General features: G+C 34.7%; 8 protein-coding genes across 9 annotated transcripts; 4 read left to right on the top strand and 4 right to left on the bottom strand.

Moving 5' to 3' along the window:
* Window positions 1–9: 9 nt before the first annotated feature.
* Window positions 10–3,315, bottom strand: LOC148179233 (uncharacterized). Its single transcript, XM_088030266.1, has 6 exons — window positions 1,421–3,315; window positions 1,181–1,372; window positions 909–1,099; window positions 463–861; window positions 253–416; window positions 10–205 (listed from the first exon to the last, which is right to left on the bottom strand). The coding sequence occupies exons 1-6, from the start codon at window positions 3,077–3,079 to the stop codon at window positions 114–116; spliced, it is 2,697 nt and encodes an 898-aa protein (XP_087886392.1). The 5' UTR covers window positions 3,080–3,315; the 3' UTR covers window positions 10–113.
* A 242-nt stretch (window positions 3,316–3,557) lies between these two features.
* On the top strand, window positions 3,558–4,833 carry wuho (tRNA (guanine-N(7)-)-methyltransferase non-catalytic subunit wuho). The gene has a single exon (XM_088050704.1). The coding sequence runs from the start codon at window positions 3,683–3,685 to the stop codon at window positions 4,814–4,816; it is 1,134 nt and encodes a 377-aa protein (XP_087906830.1). The 5' UTR covers window positions 3,558–3,682; the 3' UTR covers window positions 4,817–4,833.
* Window positions 4,811–13,510, bottom strand: LOC148179230 (putative ATP-dependent RNA helicase DHX35). Of its 2 annotated transcripts, none has more exons than XM_088050702.1 (11): window positions 13,245–13,510; window positions 13,113–13,196; window positions 12,764–13,065; window positions 6,945–7,115; window positions 6,755–6,895; window positions 6,539–6,701; window positions 6,086–6,400; window positions 5,896–6,037; window positions 5,529–5,815; window positions 5,174–5,482; window positions 4,811–5,120 (listed from the first exon to the last, which is right to left on the bottom strand). In XM_088050702.1, exons 3-11 carry the CDS (start codon window positions 13,010–13,012, stop codon window positions 4,840–4,842), a joined length of 2,058 nt encoding a protein of 685 aa, XP_087906828.1. In that variant the 5' UTR covers window positions 13,013–13,065; window positions 13,113–13,196; window positions 13,245–13,510; the 3' UTR covers window positions 4,811–4,839. The 2 variants fall into 2 exon arrangements, with proteins under 2 accessions (XP_087906828.1, XP_087906829.1); XM_088050703.1 differs by having other exon boundaries at window positions 13,113–13,189.
* On the bottom strand, window positions 7,150–9,747 carry Cpes (Ceramide phosphoethanolamine synthase). The gene has a single exon (XM_088050705.1). The coding sequence runs from the start codon at window positions 9,578–9,580 to the stop codon at window positions 8,549–8,551; it is 1,032 nt and encodes a 343-aa protein (XP_087906831.1). The 5' UTR covers window positions 9,581–9,747; the 3' UTR covers window positions 7,150–8,548.
* A 324-nt stretch (window positions 13,511–13,834) lies between the features above and the next one.
* Window positions 13,835–14,278, top strand: LOC148179229 (protein disulfide-isomerase A2-like). Its single transcript, XM_088029515.1, has one exon. The coding sequence runs from the start codon at window positions 13,835–13,837 to the stop codon at window positions 14,276–14,278; it is 444 nt and encodes a 147-aa protein (XP_087885641.1).
* Window positions 14,267–15,294, bottom strand: LOC148179228 (deoxynucleotidyltransferase terminal-interacting protein 2). The gene is made up of 3 exons (XM_088030026.1): window positions 15,083–15,294; window positions 14,565–15,031; window positions 14,267–14,515 (listed from the first exon to the last, which is right to left on the bottom strand). Exons 1-3 carry the CDS (start codon window positions 15,153–15,155, stop codon window positions 14,309–14,311), a joined length of 747 nt encoding a protein of 248 aa, XP_087886152.1. The 5' UTR covers window positions 15,156–15,294; the 3' UTR covers window positions 14,267–14,308.
* A 37-nt stretch (window positions 15,295–15,331) lies between these two features.
* On the top strand, window positions 15,332–18,531 carry LOC148179227 (uncharacterized). The gene is made up of 7 exons (XM_088030025.1): window positions 15,332–15,528; window positions 15,589–16,996; window positions 17,048–17,201; window positions 17,254–17,466; window positions 17,522–17,805; window positions 17,880–17,991; window positions 18,049–18,531. The coding sequence occupies exons 1-7, from the start codon at window positions 15,513–15,515 to the stop codon at window positions 18,169–18,171; spliced, it is 2,310 nt and encodes a 769-aa protein (XP_087886151.1). The 5' UTR covers window positions 15,332–15,512; the 3' UTR covers window positions 18,172–18,531.
* Window positions 18,532–19,854: 1,323 nt separating this feature from the next.
* Window positions 19,855–20,716, top strand: ssp7 (short spindle 7). Its single transcript, XM_088029514.1, has 6 exons — window positions 19,855–19,866; window positions 19,952–19,954; window positions 20,007–20,045; window positions 20,081–20,255; window positions 20,302–20,419; window positions 20,473–20,716. Exons 1-6 carry the CDS (start codon window positions 19,855–19,857, stop codon window positions 20,570–20,572), a joined length of 447 nt encoding a protein of 148 aa, XP_087885640.1. The 3' UTR covers window positions 20,573–20,716.
* Window positions 20,717–21,563: the final 847 nt, after the last annotated feature.

Below are 21,563 nucleotides of genomic sequence, written 5' to 3'. Positions count from 1 at the left end.
TGCAGCAAATAATTTGTCCCAAAAATAAAAGTCATTTTATTTATAGCAATGCACAATAAAAACGGGGTCTCTGACTATATACAAACTAAAAATTGATTTATGGGAAATATTACCTATTGACCCCTGTTATCTATAACCTTCAAATTCTTTATTTTCTGTCCCCTAAGCTTGCTACCTTTTATCGTTTTTAAGTGCTTCAAACATTCTGAAACAAACTAATTATCACAAATCAATCGAATTTCATGTCACTACCTTCTAAGTCATGTCGTTTTGAAATATGAACGTGATAATGGGTCATGTGTTTCATCATTTTCATAAGTTTTTTCCCTGTATAACCCTGAATTTCAGTACTCAGATCTTTTGCCACTGAATCCCAGTCTACACTCCTCCAGTCATTTTCACCTCTTTCTATCAACCTAAAAATTCCAAATTATTTAATTTTTTCATTACGCGTTTACTTACAAAGAAATTAAACGAAGTTTAGCCGGTACACTTGTCGTTCGACGTTCTGTAAAAAACTTCGGATAAAGCGTACATAACCACCCGTCACGTAATTTCTGAGCAGGGACATTCAAACGTTCTTGCATTTCTTTCCATTCTTGCGTTGTGACTTCTCTGCTTTTCAAATCTTCGACATTTTTCACTTTGAGCACGTCCACGAAATGTTTCATGAATTCTTCAATATTGTCGCGGTTCCATTTGAAACAAGGATTTCCTTTCATTTGCTCAACTAACGTGGCGCATCGTCTCTCAATAGACAACTTGTCACGATTGAGTAGTTTGCCTAAATCCGCGTACGGTGTTTTACTAGTCGTGGTTTTGATGAAGTCGATTATCGTTTGGTCTTCTCGTGGGCTAAATCTGAAACATGAATTTTATTTTGCGTGCACTTTATAAGTTAGTCGCACCTTCCAACTACTAAAGAACTATTTGCAAATATTTTCTTAAATCTCTTATAGACGGAGCACAGCATGCGGTCGTTTAGACCGTGGGCTAAATATCTTACAAATTTTATCCGTTCTTCAGTTGGGAAAAGTTTTTTGCCGGAAGTGGTTCGAAACATCAAAAAAGGGCGCGGGTTCTGGGGCAAATCATGTAGCTGTGAACAAAAACATGAATTACACAGAAATAGTCAGATCAGACCAAAACTCGTCAACTAAATCTAAAAGAGTTCACCTACTTGACAGAACTTCTTCCAATTTTTCTTGATTCTTTTGTCCTCCTCTTTTGAAAAAATACCCGTTTTGATGTTCACCTGCAGAGCGTCTATTTCAGCTTTCTGAATTGATGATGGCCGATTTGCAACCCGTGTCTCTATTAAGTGCAAAGGTGGAACTGGCCATGGCAACACTATTTTTAAGTTCATAAGACTCTAGAATTTAGATATTAAAAAAATGTATGGCGCAGATAGAACTAATACCTGAGTGTCCTCTGCGCTCAGAACCGAACTTTCTTTGATTTCTTTCACGAGGTCATCTAAAGAAACATCCAGTTTGGGAAGATTAGTAGAATTGTCTAAAGTATCATTTGTTTTATCTTCAAAAAACTTTTTTACTTCTTCACGATGTTTTCGTTTCAAATCTGCAGAACCGACTGAGGCGAGATTCAGGGAGTTTTGTTCATTTCCTACTCTTATTTGTAATTCTTCCCAACTCTTTTCATACTGTAATTTTTTTAAGTGTTCTAAATCTTTCTTTTTATGCTCCTTTTTAATCTGTTTTTGAGGTGATTCTGACAATTGATTTTGGTTCCCTTTAAGTTTCTGGGTTTTTCCTTTCGACTTTTTATTCTTCACAGTATTGTTGGTTTCGCTTATCACATCTGAGTTACCATTTGGCACGTTTTTCTTTTTATGTTTCTTTTTACGTTGTTCAGAAGTCGAATCTAACAATTGATTTTGGTTATCATTTAGTTCCTGGGTTTCTGCTTCAGATTTTTTATTCTTAGGAACTCCATTCATCACATGTGTACCACTGATTGGCATTTCTTTGTTTTGTAGTGTGTTTTTATGTTTCTTTTTCTTAGAGTTTGTAAAGTCATCAGTATTTTGTTTTTCTCTTTTTCGTTTATGTTTTCTTTTCGTTTCTTTAGACCCATTTCCATTTTCTTCTATGTGGATATTGTTATCAACGGAAGGAAAGTTGATATGTTCATCATAAATCTCATTGCTTGGTTTAACTATCTGCTCTTGACTAATGTCATCTTCAGCTGGACGTTTCTTCTCCTTCTTTTTCTTTTTTTTGTGTGTAGAATCTGACTGACTGCTTGCTGTTAGTTCATCATTGACTTCTTCATTTTTGGGATCTTCACTGAAACTTAAACTATTTTCCTTTTTGTGCTTCAAAGTTTCTTCATTTAGATGATTTTCATGATCAACATCTTCACTGCTTTTCTTTTTCTTCTTCTTTAACTCATCATTTTCCTTGGTTGAGTTATCTGCTTTTTCCCTGTTACATAAATCATTTAAGTGCAAACTAGAGTTTACATCTTTTAAAGTTTCATTTTGAATAAAGCTTCCATTGTTTTTCTGCTTATCCTTCTTCTTTTTCTTCCGACAAACTGATGAGTCAGACAAGTGATTTTCTATATCTGTAAAAGATTTATCACTAAACAGTTCACTTTTGACATCTCCAGCTTCTCCTAAATCAATAGAAGTGTGTAAACTATTCCATTTTTTTTCTTTAGTCTTTGATGCTTTTGAGCTCTTATCGCTACCAACAAAAGAATGATCACTAAAGTCTTTTTTTGTTTCTTGACTTGGAGGTGTTAAAAACAACTGACTTTCAGACTTCAAGGATAATATTTCCATGAAAGAATCTTTTAAATTTCTAGATATTCCGCTGAAAACAAGATTAGTACTTTCAGAACTTGAATCCAATTGTTTTTGCTTCTTTTTCGGAGTACTTGACCCATCTATTTCTTCAAAATTTTCAGGGAAGTTATCCCAATTTTGTTCCAGAAAAGGTCTTTTCTTTTTATGTTGATTTGGTGACTTATCTTTATCATTTTGGGTGTTTTCCAAATCCGAACAAACTTCATTGGCAGTCACTGTGGGTTCTATTGTTTTTACGCAATTCATAATTAAAAAATTAATGTTTTTCTTCGTAGTCTTGTGGATATAGGTTAGGTACTCTTATTCCCTTCGTTTCGTCAAATGATGTGACAACACATGATTACTTCACGAGAATATAAATTTAATTACTGAAAAACCGTTTGTTACTCTAATAATTTATAAGATAAACGATAAAAGTTCAAAATTGTAGAAATAACACAATCACACCACGCACGGTACTTCAATTTCCACTGTACTTGTGGAATACTTGTGATTGGAGAGGCGTTCTTATTTCCTATTGGATGAGCTGGTAGAGCTTTGAAATTTATATCAAACTTATTGAATAAATAAATCAAAAGGATCAAATAAATATAAATATATTATGTTTCTTTTATAAAAATGATTAATTCGTGTTTTAAATTCTGCAACATTTAAAAATTCTGTAATCTTTTTAATGTGTCATTGAAGATCAACCAATAAGAGCAAAGAATGTTTGTTTTAAATATTCCAGTCACAAGTCAAGTGGAAACTTGAAAACACATGGCAGATTTGACAGGAGATTTGACATTTGACACATTTTCTAACCTAACTTCCGTTCGACAACAAATGTGCTTACCATAAATCGCCTCAATGCATATCACAAGTTTCAATTCAAGCCTTCTTTTGGCTGCAAAAAATAACGTGCTCCTTTACAATCCATTTGGAGTGAACAAAGAAGTTGAAATACCACCACCTGAGCTGCCTCCAAATTTGACCAAAGGCCAGTTAGAAGTCTTCAACAAAGAAGACAGAACAATAAGTTCAATTGCAACATCTCGTGACAACAAACTCTTTGCTGTCGCCACCGAAAACAAGCAGCTGGTGATATTTGATGACAGTATCAAAGTGAAGAAAAACTTTATAGTTAACCGCGCCGCAAGTAAAGTGCTTTTTACAAAAAGCGGTGATATTCTAGTGGCTGATCGAACTGGTGATGTGTATTTGTATGATTCTAGAGCTGAGAAAAACGAACCGATTCTATTGTTGGGTCATCTAAGTATGATCCTAGATATGACTCTAAGTGAATGTGAAAAGTATATTATAACATGTGATAGAGATGAGAAAATTCGAGTGTCGCAGTTTCCAAACACGTACAATATAGTGAGTTTTTGTTTAGGACATGATGAGTTTGTTGTCACTGTGAAAATTGTGGGAGGAGTACTGTTTTCAGGGTCTGGTGATGGTACAGTGAGAGTCTGGGACTATATAAAGGGAACACAACTCAGTATGATTAATACAAATGAATATGTCACTGATAAGAGTCTTTTGGAACGCTTCTCTGAAAAAATGGATCAAGAAAAAGTTGATGTAATTGCTTTACCAATAACTGACCTTCATGTTTTGCATACAAATAATGTTGTGATAGTAGCGGTGTCTTTGTATAATTGCGATTCTATTCAAGTGTACAAAATCGACATGGGGAGCTTTAAATGGAGTGTTCTTAAAAATATCCATCCAGTTGAGAGTCTTCAACGATTTTACATAAATCATTATAGTCTCTATATTTTTGATAATTCTCAAGCAAAAGTTTTTAAGTTTGCAAATGACGATTTTTTCGTGGATGAAACAAGCAATCAAATAAACGATTTCTACAAAAAACACGAACAGATTTTGAAGATCAATGACGACGGTATTACAGTTTTGTACAAACGAAAATTCGACAATGTCCAAGAGTATCTAGAAAGGAAAAAAATGAGATTAGATCCAGCAAATAAACAATTTTAGATAATCCTGTTTTTTATTTACCATTACAACTCTTTAAAAGTGGTTTTATAATAGAAATGTGGCGCCAATTCAAGTAACCAGTCGCTTTTTATAACAATGAGATCCCTCATGAAAAGCTTAGTTGTGTGCATTACTTCACAAAATAAAACCCATTGCGGTTGTGTAATCGTGTAGAGTACACTGTCTGGATGAACGTGCAGCTCGATGTCGCCTCTCACTGTTTTATAAACTCCACTATAATGAAGATACGCCGCATTTGGGAAAAGTCCGGTGACTAAGCACTTGCAGATATTTTCAGCGGAACCTATGGAGGCGTCAGTTGTTGTCAGGTGTTGGAAAAGTACTATTCATACAAACCTTGACAGGATACAATGGGGACATCATAATTTCTTAACATCTTTTCCAAGCGCCGTCGGACTTCCACGACTCTTTTCATACTCTTATAATTAATAAAATTCTTGTGACAAAAGCCCTGCGACATTTCACTCGTCAAGAATGCGTTATAAACATTCAAATACGTGATCAGATCGCCTTCCTCAACTTCAAATAGTCTTTTTTGTATTCGAGATTTTATTACCATGTTCCCTGAGGAAGGTTTCGTGAAGACTGTTTCCACTTGCAGCATCGAGATGATTGTAAGAATTTCTTCAGAGCAACCGAATTCACCTATGGACAGACTATTGAAACCTGAAGATAAAATCCGAAGACTTACCTGAGCTCAAAAGTACTTTGGAGTAGAGAGGATCTAGCGCAAATTCTGCCATGTAGAAGCCTAACGGTTTTGTCAGTTCGCCGTTTATGTCGAGGGCACCGAGAGCATACAGGATTTCTAAAGCACTTTTCAAATTCTGAATTGGGGGTGGGCTCGGGAATTTAAATTTAAGGATGTTGCTAATTCCCAAGGCTTTTAGTTGCAATACGGCGTACGTCAGCTTCGTGCGGATTATTTCTGGCGGGGTGTTATCTGGTAACTTTGATAGATATCCTTCCGTGTATAATCTGCGACAAATTTTAAAATTCTATAGAACAAGAGCTAATAATTCTAGAGAGCTTCATGCATTACGTGAATGAGTGTTTACCTATACACATTTCCGCTCCTCATGCGTCCAGCCCTTCCCGCCCTCTGGTCAGCCGAAGCTTTACTCACTGGCAGAACTATTAAACTATCCGTATGCGTCTCATTGTTAAACCACCGCATTTTGACGAACCCGCAATCGATTACTGAAAATAAATGCGTAAACCTCTCTTCATTTTGTCTCTACTGCATACCATGCACTACTCCTGGAATTGTAACCGAAGCCTCTGCTACGTTTGTAGCAACTACAATTTTGCGGTAACCATCCGGAGATGATTTGAACACCTTTAACTGCTCGTGGTACGGAAGAGAGCCATACATAGGCAAAACTAAGATTTTCTCTTTCTTATTTGCTTGTTCGATATTGTTAGCATGCTCTTTCAATAAACGAACAGCGCGATCTACTTCTTCTTGGCCGGTAAAAAAGATGAGAATGTCGCCAGTTTCCTTTGAAGCGTTTATTTTCAAAGCGACGTCCACGGATTTTTGAACGTAACAAGGTACAGGTTCTATAAGAAAAAGTTAATTATGTTCACCCGGAAGCATGTTTAGCTAACAAAAAATCCAAACAATAAACATGACCTTTGGTCACGCTTGATAACGCCGTATTGATTGTTAGTAGTATTAAGAGATAAAGGCATTATTACCCATTGTGTAAAAGACATTGACTGGAAACTGGCGCCCCTTGACTGTTAAAATAACAGCAGTGTCCTTGGATTTGTCTTTGACGTGAGTGTTGTTGAAAAATTCAAACAATTCTTTAGCATCCATTGTTGCCGATGCCACAATCAAACGAAGTTCGGGTCTCTTCTAAAAAATAAAAAATCTTATTAAGAATTTGCACTTTTCACACAAAATACAACCCTAAGTATTTTCTTCATTAGACCCATGAGAATATCAGTGTATAAACTTCTCTCGTGGACCTCATCCAACATTATAGCGGAGTACGCTTTTAGCAGTGGATCCGACATCATTTCTCTTAGCAGTATCCCTTCGGTCATGTACTGAAATGCGTGATTTGGAATCTCGAGTTTACGGTGTTTGGTAACTTACTTTAATCTTGGGAGTTTTGGTGCATGCATCGAATTTAACAGCATATCCAACCGTTTCATCCTGCACTAAAGAGCCTGTTTCGTCGGCGACTCGGTTTGCTAGCGATATAGCGGCGACTCTTCTTGGTTCGCATACTCCGATCTGACCAGGCCATTGCGCTTCGATCATATACTGGGCAAAGGAAGAGAAATAAATAAAAACGCAATTATAAAGCAACTTATTTATTAAGCTTAAACACCATTCCAATGTACATTTATCATAACAATGAAAAATATCTCTGATGTAACAAAACATATTTCAACTCTTATTAACTACTATAAAATACAAAGCTGTAACTGGCAAGAACAATAAACGTCATAAACTCTGAGTGCATTACAAGTTCCAGGTCCAGTGCAGTGACTTAGATTATTGCTTAACACAAAAATATCAAAAACAAATCCAGACTAAAAAAAATACATAACACATTCTCTACAGCTGATCTATACAAAACGTTAGTACGAATTAGTATCATTGTGGAAGAAATCATGTAAAAATACGAGACTTTATTCTCACCCTGAGCACGCTAACGATCATATTTAATAATCACAACGACAAGACTGACGTTAAATAAGCAGTCAGAGTAAATCTGTGGGGTAAACTATCGTAAAGTATTTATTATCTAATTTTAACACCATTATTTTGACTATCTTACAAGAGTTCGGTTAGACATTTATTAGTGTTATTCAATTAGCAGTTACTTTTATTATGGCAACTGTGGACATGAAAACACATTATGAAAAGCAATGTGGTCAAAGGGCTGAAATTCCAAGTTTATAGAAGTCAGAATATGAGTATCAAAGTTGTCGCCCACAAATCGCTGCTCTATAATTAAAAGTCTACATTTTATTCTACTCAAGCTACTTTGATTTAATTGGTCGTGGATACTCCTAATTAATCAAATAATTTTTTTTAAACTTTTCCATTTAAACGTTATCTAAAAAACTCGAATTAATTTCTTTAATTTATACTGTGTATAATTAACAAATAAACATTGCATAGTTTTAGATCTTAGACACATTTTCAAATGGCATTATTATAAACAAAACAACAATATTGATAACAATATAAATATTACACGGTATGATGGCAATTTTAAACGTCCGGAAAAATCACGTACAATCGTAGATAAGAAAATTTGGAACTGATAGTTACTTTTCAGCGCTTTTAAACCACATCCGTTTGATATAATTTTCCGTGTTAACATGCACCAACGTAAAAGTAACTTTAAATGTACAAAAAAATTTCTCGAGACGCCTTTCGCTATCTTTATTTAATGTGTAAATTTATTCAGGCGCCTCACAGCCTTTTGACTCATTGTGTAATTTACTTCATCATTATAAATAAATTCAAAAATACTCTCGCAAACATAAAAAACATTGTAAAACATATTATCGCAATGTAACTAGGTAAAATAAATAACATTGTCATGACACAAAAGTTTTTCCTTAATTACTATTCACCGGATACACTATAATGTAAATAAATTAATAGAAATAAAATCTTTAATAACACAGTGCTCACTTATAACTTAATTCTAAACGACCCTAAATATAAAATTATTACTGTTAAAAGTTCGTACTGTTAGAGAACCCTTTTTGTGCTAATATCTTCCCGGCTTCCCGAACGTGGACTTCCGTAATTCCGATAACAAATAAAAGGACACCAAATCCTATGTACTGTATGCTTCTTAGGAACTCCCACAGTTTATCACAAAATATTCCAACTAAGAGACAGTGCAACATATTATGTATATTTACTACCCTCCATAGCCACGTAACCAGAAAAAAGAACGAACTTCTGAAAATCTCATTTTGTTTGGCCACCGGGCCATCACCTTCTAACATTTCCTGATACAAAGCAATGTAGCGGTTCCACGCCATCGAACTTAAAATTAGTTGGGCTGAGAAGCATAAAAGTTTCTTAGAAACTTTCTTCGATGTGATTTTACTCTTGTAAATGATATTAGTCTCTTTGCTTTCACCACACGTGGGTAGTTGCATGTAGCCTCTACGTGGGGGGTTGTTTTTAAGAAAGACAAATGCTCCAATCATCAACGCCACGCATCCGAGCGCGTCGCAGATACCATCAACATAGTACCCCGTGGTTCCGATTTCTGATCTCTCCCCTTTTACGTTTTTCCGCACTCTGGCCACGTGGCCATCGAGGTCATCGAGGAAAGTTCGCACCTCAAAGAGAAGTACCCCGATGCGACGATACGCTAAACTATCGCTTGAGATGCACTTGGCGCTTAAAATGGCCACAAACACGTGAAAAACGCTAATGGAGTTCGGTGTGATGTACGAGATTTGGGAAATTTCAAGGATATTGTCGACGATGGTGACAAAAGGTGCGAAGACGTAGTAGTTGGTGTGGTCTAACAGTACGGCTTTAACGGTAACATCACAAAGGGGATTTATGTTACATCCTACCCAAGTTACGTCTTTGTAATTTTGCGTTGTATTGTCGTCGGGTCCCCGGTCTAAAGGATAATTTTGGATTCTTAAGTACAAATTGAAGTCCATAAAAATGTAAAAAAATAGAACGGAAATTAAAGTGACTAAGAGGATTTTACTAACGTGAGAGGAAGGGCAGATCATTTCGGGAATAAAAAAGTAACAATTTAAAAGATAGACCACGTTTCACGTGGACGGGCTTTCAGTCTTACGGGAATTTTTGTAACCTCGTTTGAGTATTCATTCGTTAAAATGTAAAGAAAGATTACGTAGTGCTACCACGACATTGTTATCAGGCCTAGCAGTTTGGACTAAAAAGCAGCCAGAGTAAGAAGTTTGCTTTTGTACACCTAGAATGAATAAAACGACATTAGATGGTGTTTAAACGAGTATGAAAATGGATGTTTTGGTAACAAGTTTGGCCAATATTAAAAAAAAAGTTTCTGCTCAAAGTGTTGCGATTACTAACTTAAGAAGTACGTATTGTGATGAAAGTAACTTTTCTTATTTTGTCTACCCTTTATCTATGTTTAGATTATTTACTTATTTACTATTTACTTTTATTTGCTATTATTTGATATAAAGATGTATCATTCATAACAACCACCGGGCGCCTTTATCAGTTCTAAAAATTTTCAATGACACCCGGCCCGCTGCTAGTAAAGACAACATTGAAAATTTCAAAAAAAAACCATCCAAAGTAATATTCGTATTAGTTAACGTAAAAACGAGAAAACATGATTACTAGAAAAAGACTAACAATAAATTACGTACCGAATTATCCTTATGTTGACTATTTCAGTAGTTCCCACATTTATCAAATCCGTAATCAATTAATTATTTACAGTCCCACATGCATTTATTGATTGGGAATTTGTCACGTCAGTATTGAACTAAAAGCGATAATTATTATCAAAAAAATCTATAAATGGAAATCGTGTTAAATAAAGCGATAAAAGCTTCATAAATGTCATAATGGTACTTTCTCTTTCACTTACGTTACGTTTTCAATTCAAAGCTTGTGAATTATAAAATTATTTACATTATTCTTTAAATTATTGAATTAATTTATTATTTATATTACCTATCCCTTGGCAGTTAACTTTTGGAGGAAACATCAAAACCAGTCACCTATTTATTTAGTTATATTCAACTCCTAATCGACGGCGACGGTTGAACAGAACATGCGCTGCGCGCCTCTATCACTATCTAAATCTGTTAACTGAACACTTTTTAACAAAAATGTTTATTATTCAAATAAACAAAAGCAAACACTTTTGTTGATGATAAAAGCTTCCTACTGCCTCATTGTATATTATTATTAGATTCGTTCTATTCAAAACATGAATCACCTGTGCCCGTTTGTTTTATTTTTATGGAAACTGTAAATGTCTAACATTTTGTACTTAAATGACATGTAAACTGGTGATTGATGAAGCAAGAAAATTAAAACCTTGGACTTTTAAATGTATTAAAATAGAACCCCATTAACTAATCAAAGAATGGAATTTCCTTGTCTGTAAAATGGGCACATCCGAAGCATTTGCATTCAAATGAGCCACCGCTATCAACACTATTTTAATGATTCAATTTCGACTTTTTGGGGCAAATTCATTATCACGAGCCGTAATTATTATCCCAATTAAAAAGCAATTATGCGTTCAATGTGCTACATACATATACGTGTTATCTAAATTCATAGGTTTATCAAAGTTAAAACAACAATGGATATAACGAATTTACAAATAAAATTATTAATTAAAAGCTTGGAAAAGCTTTCGATTTCTTGAGTTATAATGCAAGGCCGGCCGCTTACACTTTTGATATAATTATTGTATGCAAACATGTAATTACCTGAACTGTCCAATCAACTGAACTGTTATCATGCAAGTCCAACAACAATAATCGAAATATATTTCGTTTAATAATAAGTTGCGTAAGTCAACACAGTATTTTCATTACGACCCGCTTTAACAGTTAATCTACTAGAAATAATAGTGTTGTACTACTTAGAACACGCGTACTTTTATCGATGCGCATTTCCACATCGAAGTAATCGAGAGTCATTCAGTTCTTTTCATGTTTCTATAAACCTACCCTTATTTATATTTCAAAATGTTGTCTGGACTTTACTTTTTATCGATTAATTCATTACTTTCATTTGATTTCGATTTGCTCCGTTCAAATCGTATTTTCAGCCTTGACATCACGTGTATAATGTGAGATCAATTAGCTAATTTTTCATGTACGACGCGACTCAATGTCAACAGAATTTTCAGTTTGTGTGCTTAATCGTTAGAAAGAGCGATAATGAAAAAACTTTCGACGATAAACATGTAATTTCTTCAACAAATGTGTTTTGTAAGAAATTATAGAGGAAAGGAAATTAGTTTTCTATTACTAAAAAATTCCAGCTTTTTATAGTTGACCTAGGCGGAATAGTTGTATGTATTGCGTCAAATTTAATTTTGTCCAGAAGGATAGAAACTGAATAGCGTGATGACTTGTACAAAAAACATGTGCTTTATATCAAAATGAATATTACACGCCTACGAAAGATAAAATTAAAAGTCATTAAAGGCGGCCACCAAATGAGGATAATTCGCAAAATCACTAATTTGTAGTCGAGTTAAAAATAGACATCCACTTTAATTGCAGAAAAAACAATATTTTTGCATGAGTCGCATGTTAGAAGGTTTTTAATCACTAAAACTTGTCTCTAGGGTCTCAGTTACGACAACGGATTTGGTGATTCAAATCGATTTTTTTGGGCATTTAATTAATATAAAGGTCAAATCAAGTAAAGCATTAAAAGATAATAATTATTTCTGTTATTTATCGTTGTTGGTTTAAAAACTTCGATACCATGTCACAAATAAGACTATTTATTCAGCATGGAGTTTAATAAAATTCATGTGCTCATTTGAAAAATTGATTAAATTCTAATGTCCCGCCTTGAATTTTTAGGGTGATAATTTAAAAATCACTAAAATTATTTACAACAATTATTGACATGTCGAGTTTGATTTAACGTCAAACTTACTGAAAGTTAAGGTTAATACATGTCAACTGATAGCAAATTATTTTATATTTGTATAAATTTGAAAAAAAAAAACGATCCCCAATAAAAAACATATGTCGGACAATGAAAATCGTGTACTTTAGTGTGTGAGATTGAGTTTCTCCAAACATTTAAAATGTAACATAAACTATGTATAAATATCTTGGGTACACATTTTTTGATATTATACAACAGCATCAGTTGATATTTCCAGTTTGATAAATAAACATTCTCATGAACGTAATGAAAATCTTAAAATAACTTACCTGTGGAATCTGAGTACTTTTCCCACAGCCAGTTTCTCCAACCAACACAAGAGTTTGGTACTTCTCAAGTAGATAAAGTATGTGGTTCCTATTATTAAAAATAGGCAATTTCTGTCGCTGTGTTTGAATTGACTGTGATAAATGTCTGTTGTATATAAAATCTGTCGTATCAGAAAGTACAGACTCGTTTCTGTCTAGGAAGCTTGATGTTTCTGATGGTTTTAGGAACCTTGGTTTAAAATCACTCATTACGATTAGACTTTTTGCTTCACAGAGTTAACCCAGATCCTTCTTTTTTATTACTGCAATTATTTAATGTAATTCTCCTTCACAGAAAACCACTTCTTACCATCTTCCAAACAAACCCCATGGAATTCTAACCTCGCATTTTGAGTCTTAAGATCATGGTCATTTATGACAGTGCATCTACAAGCTGGAATATGATTAAAATCTTCAAAACACATGTGAATTTTTGAAATACCTTATCTACAGTGATGACTTCAGATTAAAATTAGAATATTCGCATGTACAGCGCATGAAACTTTTCAGCAAATTTTAAAACAACAGTAAAACTCTTATAAACTCTTTTAACTTATTGTTGCAATATTCGTTGTTTCACCTCAAATATCAATATTTTTGGTAAAGTTGAAATTAAAAAAATTCAGTGATGCAATGTTACAGCTGCTCATCAAACATCACAATTCACAATAAATTTGGTGATGATCAACATCAACGATTGCCAACATAGCATCTAGGGGGGAAGTGTTCAAATATTGGCGATCATGATAGCGCGAATACTTGAAAATTTCAAAATTAGAAGCTGTAAGCACATTACTTTTTTCCTGATTCCCAATAAAAAACAACAACGCCCTTTAACAGATTATTTATTATTCATCCTTAGAAATTTGTGGTTTAAACAAAATTGGAATTCAAATAATATTCTACCATTGGCAACAATGATCTTCAGATTTAAAAAAAAACGCGAAATATGAATTCAAACAAGAATGTCAAGATTTTTAATAATGACAATCACAGAATAGGATGACATGTTTTTTAACATTGTAAAAAAACATGTCATCTGTGTCGCAATTTCTTTTTAAAAAACACAAATTGATAATCGTATCTACGGTCAAGTATGTACATTTTTCCTACTTTTTTTACGGAGACGATATTCCAAAACAAAACGGTATTTATATATTAAATCAAAGAAATTTTAAACAAGCACTTTCTCAACATGAACCACTTTTGATAAAATTTTATGTACCCTGGTGCTCAACTTGCAAGAGTTTTGCACCTGAATATATGAAGCTGAGCAATTTACTTAAAACTCGGAACTCACAAGTAAAACTGGGACAAGTGAATGGAGACGTGGAAGCAAATCTGGCTAAAGAATACGGAGTTGTGCGATTCCCAGATTTGAAACTTTTCAAACAAAAAAGAACAGTAAACTATTATGGAGTTAAACAAGCAGAAGAAATTGCGGCGTGGCTCGATAAAAACTGTCCAACATATTAAATGAATTTATTGTAATAAAAATACACGTCTTTATTTTTTCTTTTTTAGCTTTTTAGCTTGTCTCCATGCCTTGTAGTGCGTTTTTTGTTTCTCTTGGATAATTTCTTTGTATTTCCGTTTATTGTATTTTGTAAATTCAGCATCTGCCAGAAGTTCATCTACTAGGGTTTGTTTGCGGGCTTTTCTTGTCAATCTGTTATTGTAATAGTCCAGAGGAGAGTCCAAAACTTTACCAATCTGCAATATTTCATTAGACATTACCACCAAACTACAATAAAACTCAAACCTGGAAATACTTTGGAAGCACTTTCATATCATTTTTCTTGTAAAATCTCTTAGGATCTAATACTGATCTCATTTGTAGCACCTCAAGATGGCGTTTAACTTCTTCCGTCAATTCAGTGGCTGGCAAACCATACCACTTTTTACCTTTAGTAAGTTCAGATTCTTTTCTGCGTTGTTTTTTTAAATTCTTTTCTGAAATTTCAAAAGGTGGAACAACATTTTTCTTTTCAAAATCTGGAGTAATAACAGATTTCTTCAAAGCTTCTTTAGCGTCACTTGTTGATGAGCTTGCTTGAAGTTCCTCTAAAATATTTATTTTAACTTTTTTCTTCTGATTATTTCCCCATCCCATTTCTTCAAAATAAGTTTTCAATGAGTGTTCATCACTTTCTTTCGCATTTTTTGAAGATTCACCTGTAGTTTGACGAGACTCTTCATATTCTTTTAACAATTTAGAAACTAAGGAATCTAAAAATCAGGTGGTTGTTCTAAAATTGTTTCTACTAAAAATTTACGTACTTTTGGGCTTAGGTGCAGGCACCGGAATTGGTTCACAAGAATTTGAACCTTTCGTATCAATTATAAAATCCATTATATATTATTTTATTGCGATTTTTACGCTCCACATGTAATAAACTCACATAAACTTAACCTAAAACAAATTTTGACATTTGACACATCGATGAGTGAATGTTTACCACCAACATAACTATTAAATTCCCTAGCCCACAATGAGTAATTGTAGTTTCCCAGCTGTTTAAAGGTTGGTAACAGCATTAAATGTCATTTTTGGGTAATGTCAATCTGTCACTTTGACAGAAAACCAAAATGCTTTACGCTCTTGTCTTTTGGTAAATAGTCGGAAAATTTGTCCAATAACAGTGATTTCAGTGCATTTTTCGCAGTGACGCAACAAATTTAAAGTGAAAGTTGTGAAAAGCTGCAAAATATGGAAGTGGAAGCGGGTAAATAACAAGACATTTTAGAAAAACTCGTTTCTAAATTTTGTTTGATAATATTTTTAGAGGCTCCTGATCTCAAGGAAACGTCATCTCCGGCCCACAGTGATCGATCACGCTCCCGATCCAAATCTGTAGAAAAAAATGATTCCTTAACTAACGGCGCGAGTTCCCCAGCTCGATCAAAATCTCGATCACGATCACGATCACCTATTGAACAAGTCAATGAAAACGGTACTAGAAATTCAAGGTCGAAATCTAGATCAAGAAGTGGTTCTCCAGCAGCTAGTGGTGATGAGCGTAAATCTAAGTCTAGGTCTAGATCTAGAAGTGTACATTCAGGAGATAGATCACGTTCAGGTTCACCAAGACGTTCACGTTCTCGATCAGGTTCAGGTTCTCGAAAAGCATCACGATCTAGATCGCGTTCTCGATCACCATCTGGGTCTAGAAAAGCCTCAAGATCACGTTCTAGATCAGCTTCAGGGTCTGGAAAAGCGTCACGATCAAGATCACGTTCGCGATCCCCATCTGGTTCTAGAAAAGCGTCTAGATCCCGCTCTAGATCAGCATCTGGTTCTAGAAAGGCGTCACGTTCGAGATCACCTTCTGGATCAGTCAAAGCTGGTTCACCGAACCACTCTCGTTCAAGATCTGGATCTAGAAAGTCTAGATCTCGTTCCGGATCACACAAATCACGCTCTCGATCTGGTTCACGCAAGTCGCGGTCTAGATCAGGATCAGCAAAATCGGCAGCTTCTGCGCGTTCAAGATCCGGTTCACGAAAAACACGTTCCCGTTCAGGGTCACGGAAGTCAAGGTCTGGTTCACGTTCACGCTCCAGATCTGGTTCGGCCAAGTCTCGAGGCTCCAGAAAATCCAAATCTCGTTCGCGATCTGGATCTCGTTCGAGATCGCGATCGGGTTCCCGACGCTCTAGATCCGGTTCCCGGCGGTCCAGGTCCGGTTCAGCTAGATCACGTTCCGGTTCTCATAGATCCCGCTCAGGCTCCCATAGATCCCGTTCTGGCTCGCGCAGATCCCGATCAGGTTCCGCCAGATCCCGTTCTCGCTCTGGTTCTCGAAGGTCAAGATCTGGATCTGCTAGGTCACGTTCTGGTTCCCGGAGATCTAGATCTGGATCCAGGCGTTCAAGAAGTGGATCAGCACGGTCACGGTCAGGTTCTGGTTCCAGAAAATCACGATCTCGATCTGGTTCCGCGAAATCCAGATCTAGATCACGTTCAGGCTCCCGATCTGGAAGTGAAGGACCAGTAGGGAGAAAAAGGCGATTGGTTTCTGATTCTGAGGACGAAGGTGAAAGAGGGCCACCGAAAGCAAAAAAGGTTCTACTAAGTGATGACGAAGAAGCAGGACCTTCTGAAGAAAGAGGTGTCGCAGGTGAATCGCAACCAGAAGAAAATGAAGTGGTTCCTGATGTTTCTGAAGATTCTGATGATGACCGCCCTAGACAGTAAGCAGAAATTTTCAAGCTTAACTCATTTGGTGTATATTTGCTTTACAGCGATAACAATGATGGATTATCAGATTTTGAAGCGATGCTCCAAAAGAAACGTGAAGAACAATCGAAAAGACGGAAACGGAAAGACATTGATATTATTAATGATAACGACGATATCATAGCACAATTATTAGCGGACATGAGAAACGCAGCAGAGGTGAGGTCAAAACTTTGAAAAATTTTTAAATAAATAATTAATAATTCCCCAGGATGATAGAAGATTAAACCAACAACAACAACCTGCCACAAAGAAAATCGGCATGCTGCATAAAGTCATGTCGCAACTCAAAAAACACGACTTACAATTAGCTTTCATTGAGCACAACGTCCTAAGTGTTTTGACTGATTGGTTAGCGCCTATGCCTGACCGTTCAATGCCTTCCCTCCAAGTAAGAGAAGCAATTTTGAGACTTCTAGCAGACGTAAGAATTGAGTTACTTTCAGAGATTAGAAAATTAGTATGTACTTAAATTTTAGTTCCCGAAAGTAGATCATTCAACTCTGAAGCATTCAGGAATTGGAAAAGCTGTGATGTACTTATATAAACACCCCAAAGAAACAAAGGAGAACAAAGAACGAGCTGGAAAATTGATTAGTGAATGGGCGAGGCCTATTTTTAATTTGTCTGCAGATTTTAAGGCGATGACGCGTGAAGAGCGCTTACAAAGGGATTTAGAACAATTACCGAAAAGAAGAGGCAGCGATCAACAATCGTCTTCTGAGAGAAAGGAACTGACCAAAGCCTTGAATTCGGAGGGAAAGTGAGTTTATTATAACACTACAAAACGTGTTTGTTGAATTTTTTTTATTTCATGTACGTTTGTACTTTTTTTAGACCTCTTCGACCTGGTGACAAAGGATGGGTGGCGCGAGCTCGTGTTCCTATGCCTTCCAATAAAGACTACTTGGTACGTCCAAAGTGGACTTCAGAAGTAGATATAAGTAGAGTAAGTCTACGAAAAATCTTTGAGAACTTTTTTTTTATTTGCCATTTCTGCTTTCAGTCCTCTAAGAAACAAATGAACAGGTTTGAAAAGCATTATAAAAATTTCTTAGATGGCAAGAGATTAAAACAACCTAGAAGGGCCGTGGAAATTTCAATTGAAGGGAGAAACATGGCTTTGTAAATAAACACAAGTAATGAAGATTTTTTAGTATTTCTAATTATTTTAAAGATTAGTAATTGAAAATTTACGAACTGTGTATTATCTTTTTATGGAATTTATGATTTGGAAATTTATCGTCAGTAATTAATTATTACAATTAAGTTTTTTGCATAACTAAACTTTAAGTAATTTTATTTTAACGCCACATTTTGCTGAATTGTCAGTTAATTTGAATTTTATTGTACATCTTTTAGTTGAATACAGTTTACATTATTGGTATGTAAAAATTTAATTACGATGTGTTAAAAATGTAAAGCGAACTGTATTGCATGATTATTGTATCGTTTTAAAAATAAATAAATGAATACGTTTTTTTATAAAGTATTATTTCTTTATATCACCATAGAAAAAATACCCTGAAAGAATAACCAAGCGGTCAGGGGAAATTCCACATAATAAAACTTGCATATCTAAATACTCCTAATAAGAAAGAAAAAATTAATAAAGAATAAAGTACGAATTATTTATCACTTGTAAAAGGAGTTGGTTGTTTTTATACACGTTCATGTAAGTTTAAGAAAAGAAGTTTTACTTTGGTGAATTTGTTACGAATAAAAATTAAAAGCAAAAAAATACTGATTCAAGACGTTTTGTATTTATTTACAGCATATAAGACCAAAGCTGCTGGAAAAATATAACAAATTTTAAAATAAACAAAACCACAGTTCTTGATACTTCATTAAAATATTTTTACGAATTTTGAGACTAATTTTGTCGAACAGAAACTCCACAGTGTTTAGCAATTTAATTTCCTAAGTGTTAACTTTTATACGCACTTGTACACAACGATAAAATCGAAACAAAGACTTTTTAGTCATTTGATAAAAGGAACAATCGACCATTTAATTTGATTGCTGCTTATTAACTGACCGCAAGTCGATATTATTCTCAAAAAAACTCATCAAAATTGTCGATTATCGATAAAATTTACGTAAGGTTTTCAGAAAATAGAAACTCCATTCAAAATCTTGTATTTCCGAGCAAACATACACAAAGATCTCTTTATTGTCATGTCGATCTTCACAAAATTTAAGTTTATGCGTATTTTTTTTGCTCAAGTATGTTACAAGGTGAAAGTATGCTATTGAATTAATCCAGTTAATGCGTTATTGGCAGCGTATTTGATTTTGATATATGGATATCTGTCATGATAGGATAGGTTGGTTATAAAATGGATTTAACATGAAGTGCAGCTTTTCATACAGTTATTGGATTTTGAAACATAATTAACCATCGACCGAGCCCTACCTTCTTCATTACTTACTTTAATACACCTAGATTAACACTGCTATAAGGGTGGGATTGCACTATCATGTCAAGGTTTGTAAAATCATGTACTTAAATAGGAACTTGCTATGAATCATCCCTTACAATTTTAATATCCAGTCAATATAAATATATATAAATAAACAATATATAATTTTTTCTACTTTGTATTCGTAAATTCATTTTAGAGCACCTAATACCGAGACAAATAGGATATTGTGCAAGGCCTTACTGCGAAATTTCGAGCTATTCACTTCTTGAATTGCGAATGCTTGCTTAATTAGAACGGTTCAAAAGTACCATCCGCGCCGAGCTATTGTGAAGTTTACAAAGAAAATACAACACACTTAGGAAAATCTGAACGATATTTGTGAATCGATGCTGCTGCCGGTAGTTTAATTGCGTCTAAATTACCTTCCGCTTTAACGAAGCTTTTTTAAACCCTTCAAACACGTAACATAAGGAATATTTCTAGCTTGTATTTTCCATATCTCTCTTCTCAAATCTGTTCTTACTTAGTTTTAATTTAGAGTGTAAATATTTTGATCACGAGTCAAAATGATATCAAAGTGGTCAAAGTGTTATCGCTAAGTTCCAATAACAGTTGCACGAGTCTCTAAAGATTAACAACAATGCTAAAAACATAGTAGACTTGGTACTGTTCTGCTTACAACTCATCATGAAGATTGTCTGTATCGTGGGGCTATTGGCCACCATCTTCCAAACATTGTCACCTGTTAATAGTGCAGTGGCTATTGGCCGACCAAATCCAGCAAGGAGTATGTACACATAGTACAATTAACACCTTTTTATCCAATTTTTTAGAACCTGGAGGTTGTTATGAAGCCGACGTTGGTCATTTAAAAAAGGGTGTTACAATAACAGTTCCAAGACAATGTGTTTCAGCGTCGTGTGAAGGCAATGGGAGCATTTATTACGCTAGGTGAAAACAAATTCTTTGATTACAATTAAAAATTGATAAGATTATCGTTGCAGTTGTGGGGTAATCGGAGTTTCAGGGAATTGTTACATAAGTGAACCGGATCTGACTAAAAAATATCCAGACTGTTGCCCCAAACCAGTTTGCAGAAGTTAATTTTATTTCTCGTGCAAAAATTTATAATAAATGCAATGTTGATTTTTTCACGGTAATTTGAGTAAACACTTATTGTACATTTATGTATGTAGTTGAATGATTGATAAAATTTATTTTTAAATATAAGTATAGGTCCGTTTTAAAGTAATGGGCTTTCACTCAACTTTTCATAATACTAAGACTAAAATAGACAGAAAGGAAGGAAGCACTTGATTTAATCTAATCCAGAAATAAAGTGGCGCGTCTCCTGGAAGCAATTGAGTTAGTTACTAGTCCAAGATGTTTGTGTACTGAGGAGCTTTTACATGTTCGCTGTATTACGGATTGCAAATTTCTTTTAATATTCCGCGCAGTTCGATGACAAAGAATAACTGAAACCGTTGCCAAAATAATGTCTAATTAAATTTAAAGAGAATTCTCCCCAATCCTGCAACTATAGTTTTTTAAAATAAATAAAACCTATATTTAAATAGATAAATTTGTATGTTGTGATGACAATTCGAAAACACGCGGCAACAAATGGAGCTAATTAAACCTCGAAATTTTTTCCCATAATTTTTAGTTTCTTCGATGACATTGAATAATGAGCTAATTTTATATTTGGAAACTTCAAAAGGGAAATGTTTGTCTGCGCGAGAATTCTTGATAGAAATAGATGAGGCTAGGCGGAAATGTAGAAACTTAAATAGAAACAAATCGTTAACTGGTTTATTTACGGGAAATTATTGTTTTAAAACAAAGCAAACATCTGTTTTTGTTGTTTCTTCTCTTCGAGCTTATTTAAATTTCAGAATAACTGTAAACAACGCGATTTCTACAGATACTCTGTGGGTAAATGTATTGACGTAGAAAATTGCATATATGCAGTGCAATAAGTTTGAAGTAGTCGACTTCCGTTCCGGAGTCCGGTGAGCCGAAGTCCGGAAGCAAAAGGGTCAGTGCCCTCTGTACTCTGTTTACAAAGAACTTCAAACTTCTGAATATGCTAATT

Source organism: Gnatocerus cornutus, chromosome 2 (genome assembly GCF_029298725.1).
Source record: "Gnatocerus cornutus isolate USDA-ARS CGAHR chromosome 2, icGnaCorn1.1, whole genome shotgun sequence".
Classification (NCBI taxonomy): domain Eukaryota; kingdom Metazoa; phylum Arthropoda; class Insecta; order Coleoptera; family Tenebrionidae; genus Gnatocerus; species Gnatocerus cornutus.
The sequence above is the reverse complement of the archived record's forward strand: the minus strand, read 5'-3'. Positions and strand labels throughout refer to the sequence as shown.

Bases quoted from the DNA above. Each gene is read 5' to 3' on its own strand.
- LOC148179229 (XM_088029515.1), top strand. From the start codon at position 13,835: ATGTCATCTGTGTCGCAATTTCTTTTTAAAAAACACAAATTGATAATC.
- ssp7 (XM_088029514.1), top strand. The intron at 20,046-20,080 runs GTGGTCAAAGTG...TTCCAATAACAG, and splicing joins CGAGTCAAAATGATATCAAA to TTGCACGAGTCTCTAAAGAT. The intron at 20,420-20,472 runs GTGAAAACAAAT...TTATCGTTGCAG, and splicing joins GGGAGCATTTATTACGCTAG to TTGTGGGGTAATCGGAGTTT.
- Cpes (XM_088050705.1), bottom strand. From the start codon at position 9,580: ATGATCTGCCCTTCCTCTCACGTTAGTAAAATCCTCTTAGTCACTTTA.
- wuho (XM_088050704.1), top strand. From the start codon at position 3,683: ATGCATATCACAAGTTTCAATTCAAGCCTTCTTTTGGCTGCAAAAAAT.
- LOC148179227 (XM_088030025.1), top strand. The intron at 17,467-17,521 runs GTAAGAATTGAG...CTTAAATTTTAG, and splicing joins TTTTGAGACTTCTAGCAGAC to TTCCCGAAAGTAGATCATTC. The intron at 17,992-18,048 runs GTAAGTCTACGA...TTCTGCTTTCAG, and splicing joins CAGAAGTAGATATAAGTAGA to TCCTCTAAGAAACAAATGAA.
- LOC148179228 (XM_088030026.1), bottom strand. From the start codon at position 15,155: ATGGATTTTATAATTGATACGAAAGGTTCAAATTCTTGTGAACCAATT. The intron at 15,032-15,082 runs GTACGTAAATTT...CCTGATTTTTAG, and splicing joins GCCTGCACCTAAGCCCAAAA to ATTCCTTAGTTTCTAAATTG. The intron at 14,516-14,564 runs GTTTGAGTTTTA...GAAATATTGCAG, and splicing joins TGCTTCCAAAGTATTTCCAG to ATTGGTAAAGTTTTGGACTC.
- LOC148179233 (XM_088030266.1), bottom strand. From the start codon at position 3,079: ATGAATTGCGTAAAAACAATAGAACCCACAGTGACTGCCAATGAAGTT. The intron at 1,100-1,180 runs GTAGGTGAACTC...TTTTGTTCACAG, and splicing joins ATTGGAAGAAGTTCTGTCAA to CTACATGATTTGCCCCAGAA. The intron at 417-462 runs GTAAGTAAACGC...TGGAATTTTTAG, and splicing joins AAACTTCGTTTAATTTCTTT to GTTGATAGAAAGAGGTGAAA.
- LOC148179230 (XM_088050702.1), bottom strand. From the start codon at position 13,012: ATGAGTGATTTTAAACCAAGGTTCCTAAAACCATCAGAAACATCAAGC. The intron at 6,702-6,754 runs GTTGTATTTTGT...TTTATTTTTTAG, and splicing joins TAATGAAGAAAATACTTAGG to AAGAGACCCGAACTTCGTTT. The intron at 6,401-6,538 runs GTAATAATGCCT...TTTTTCTTATAG, and splicing joins CAATGTCTTTTACACAATGG to AACCTGTACCTTGTTACGTT.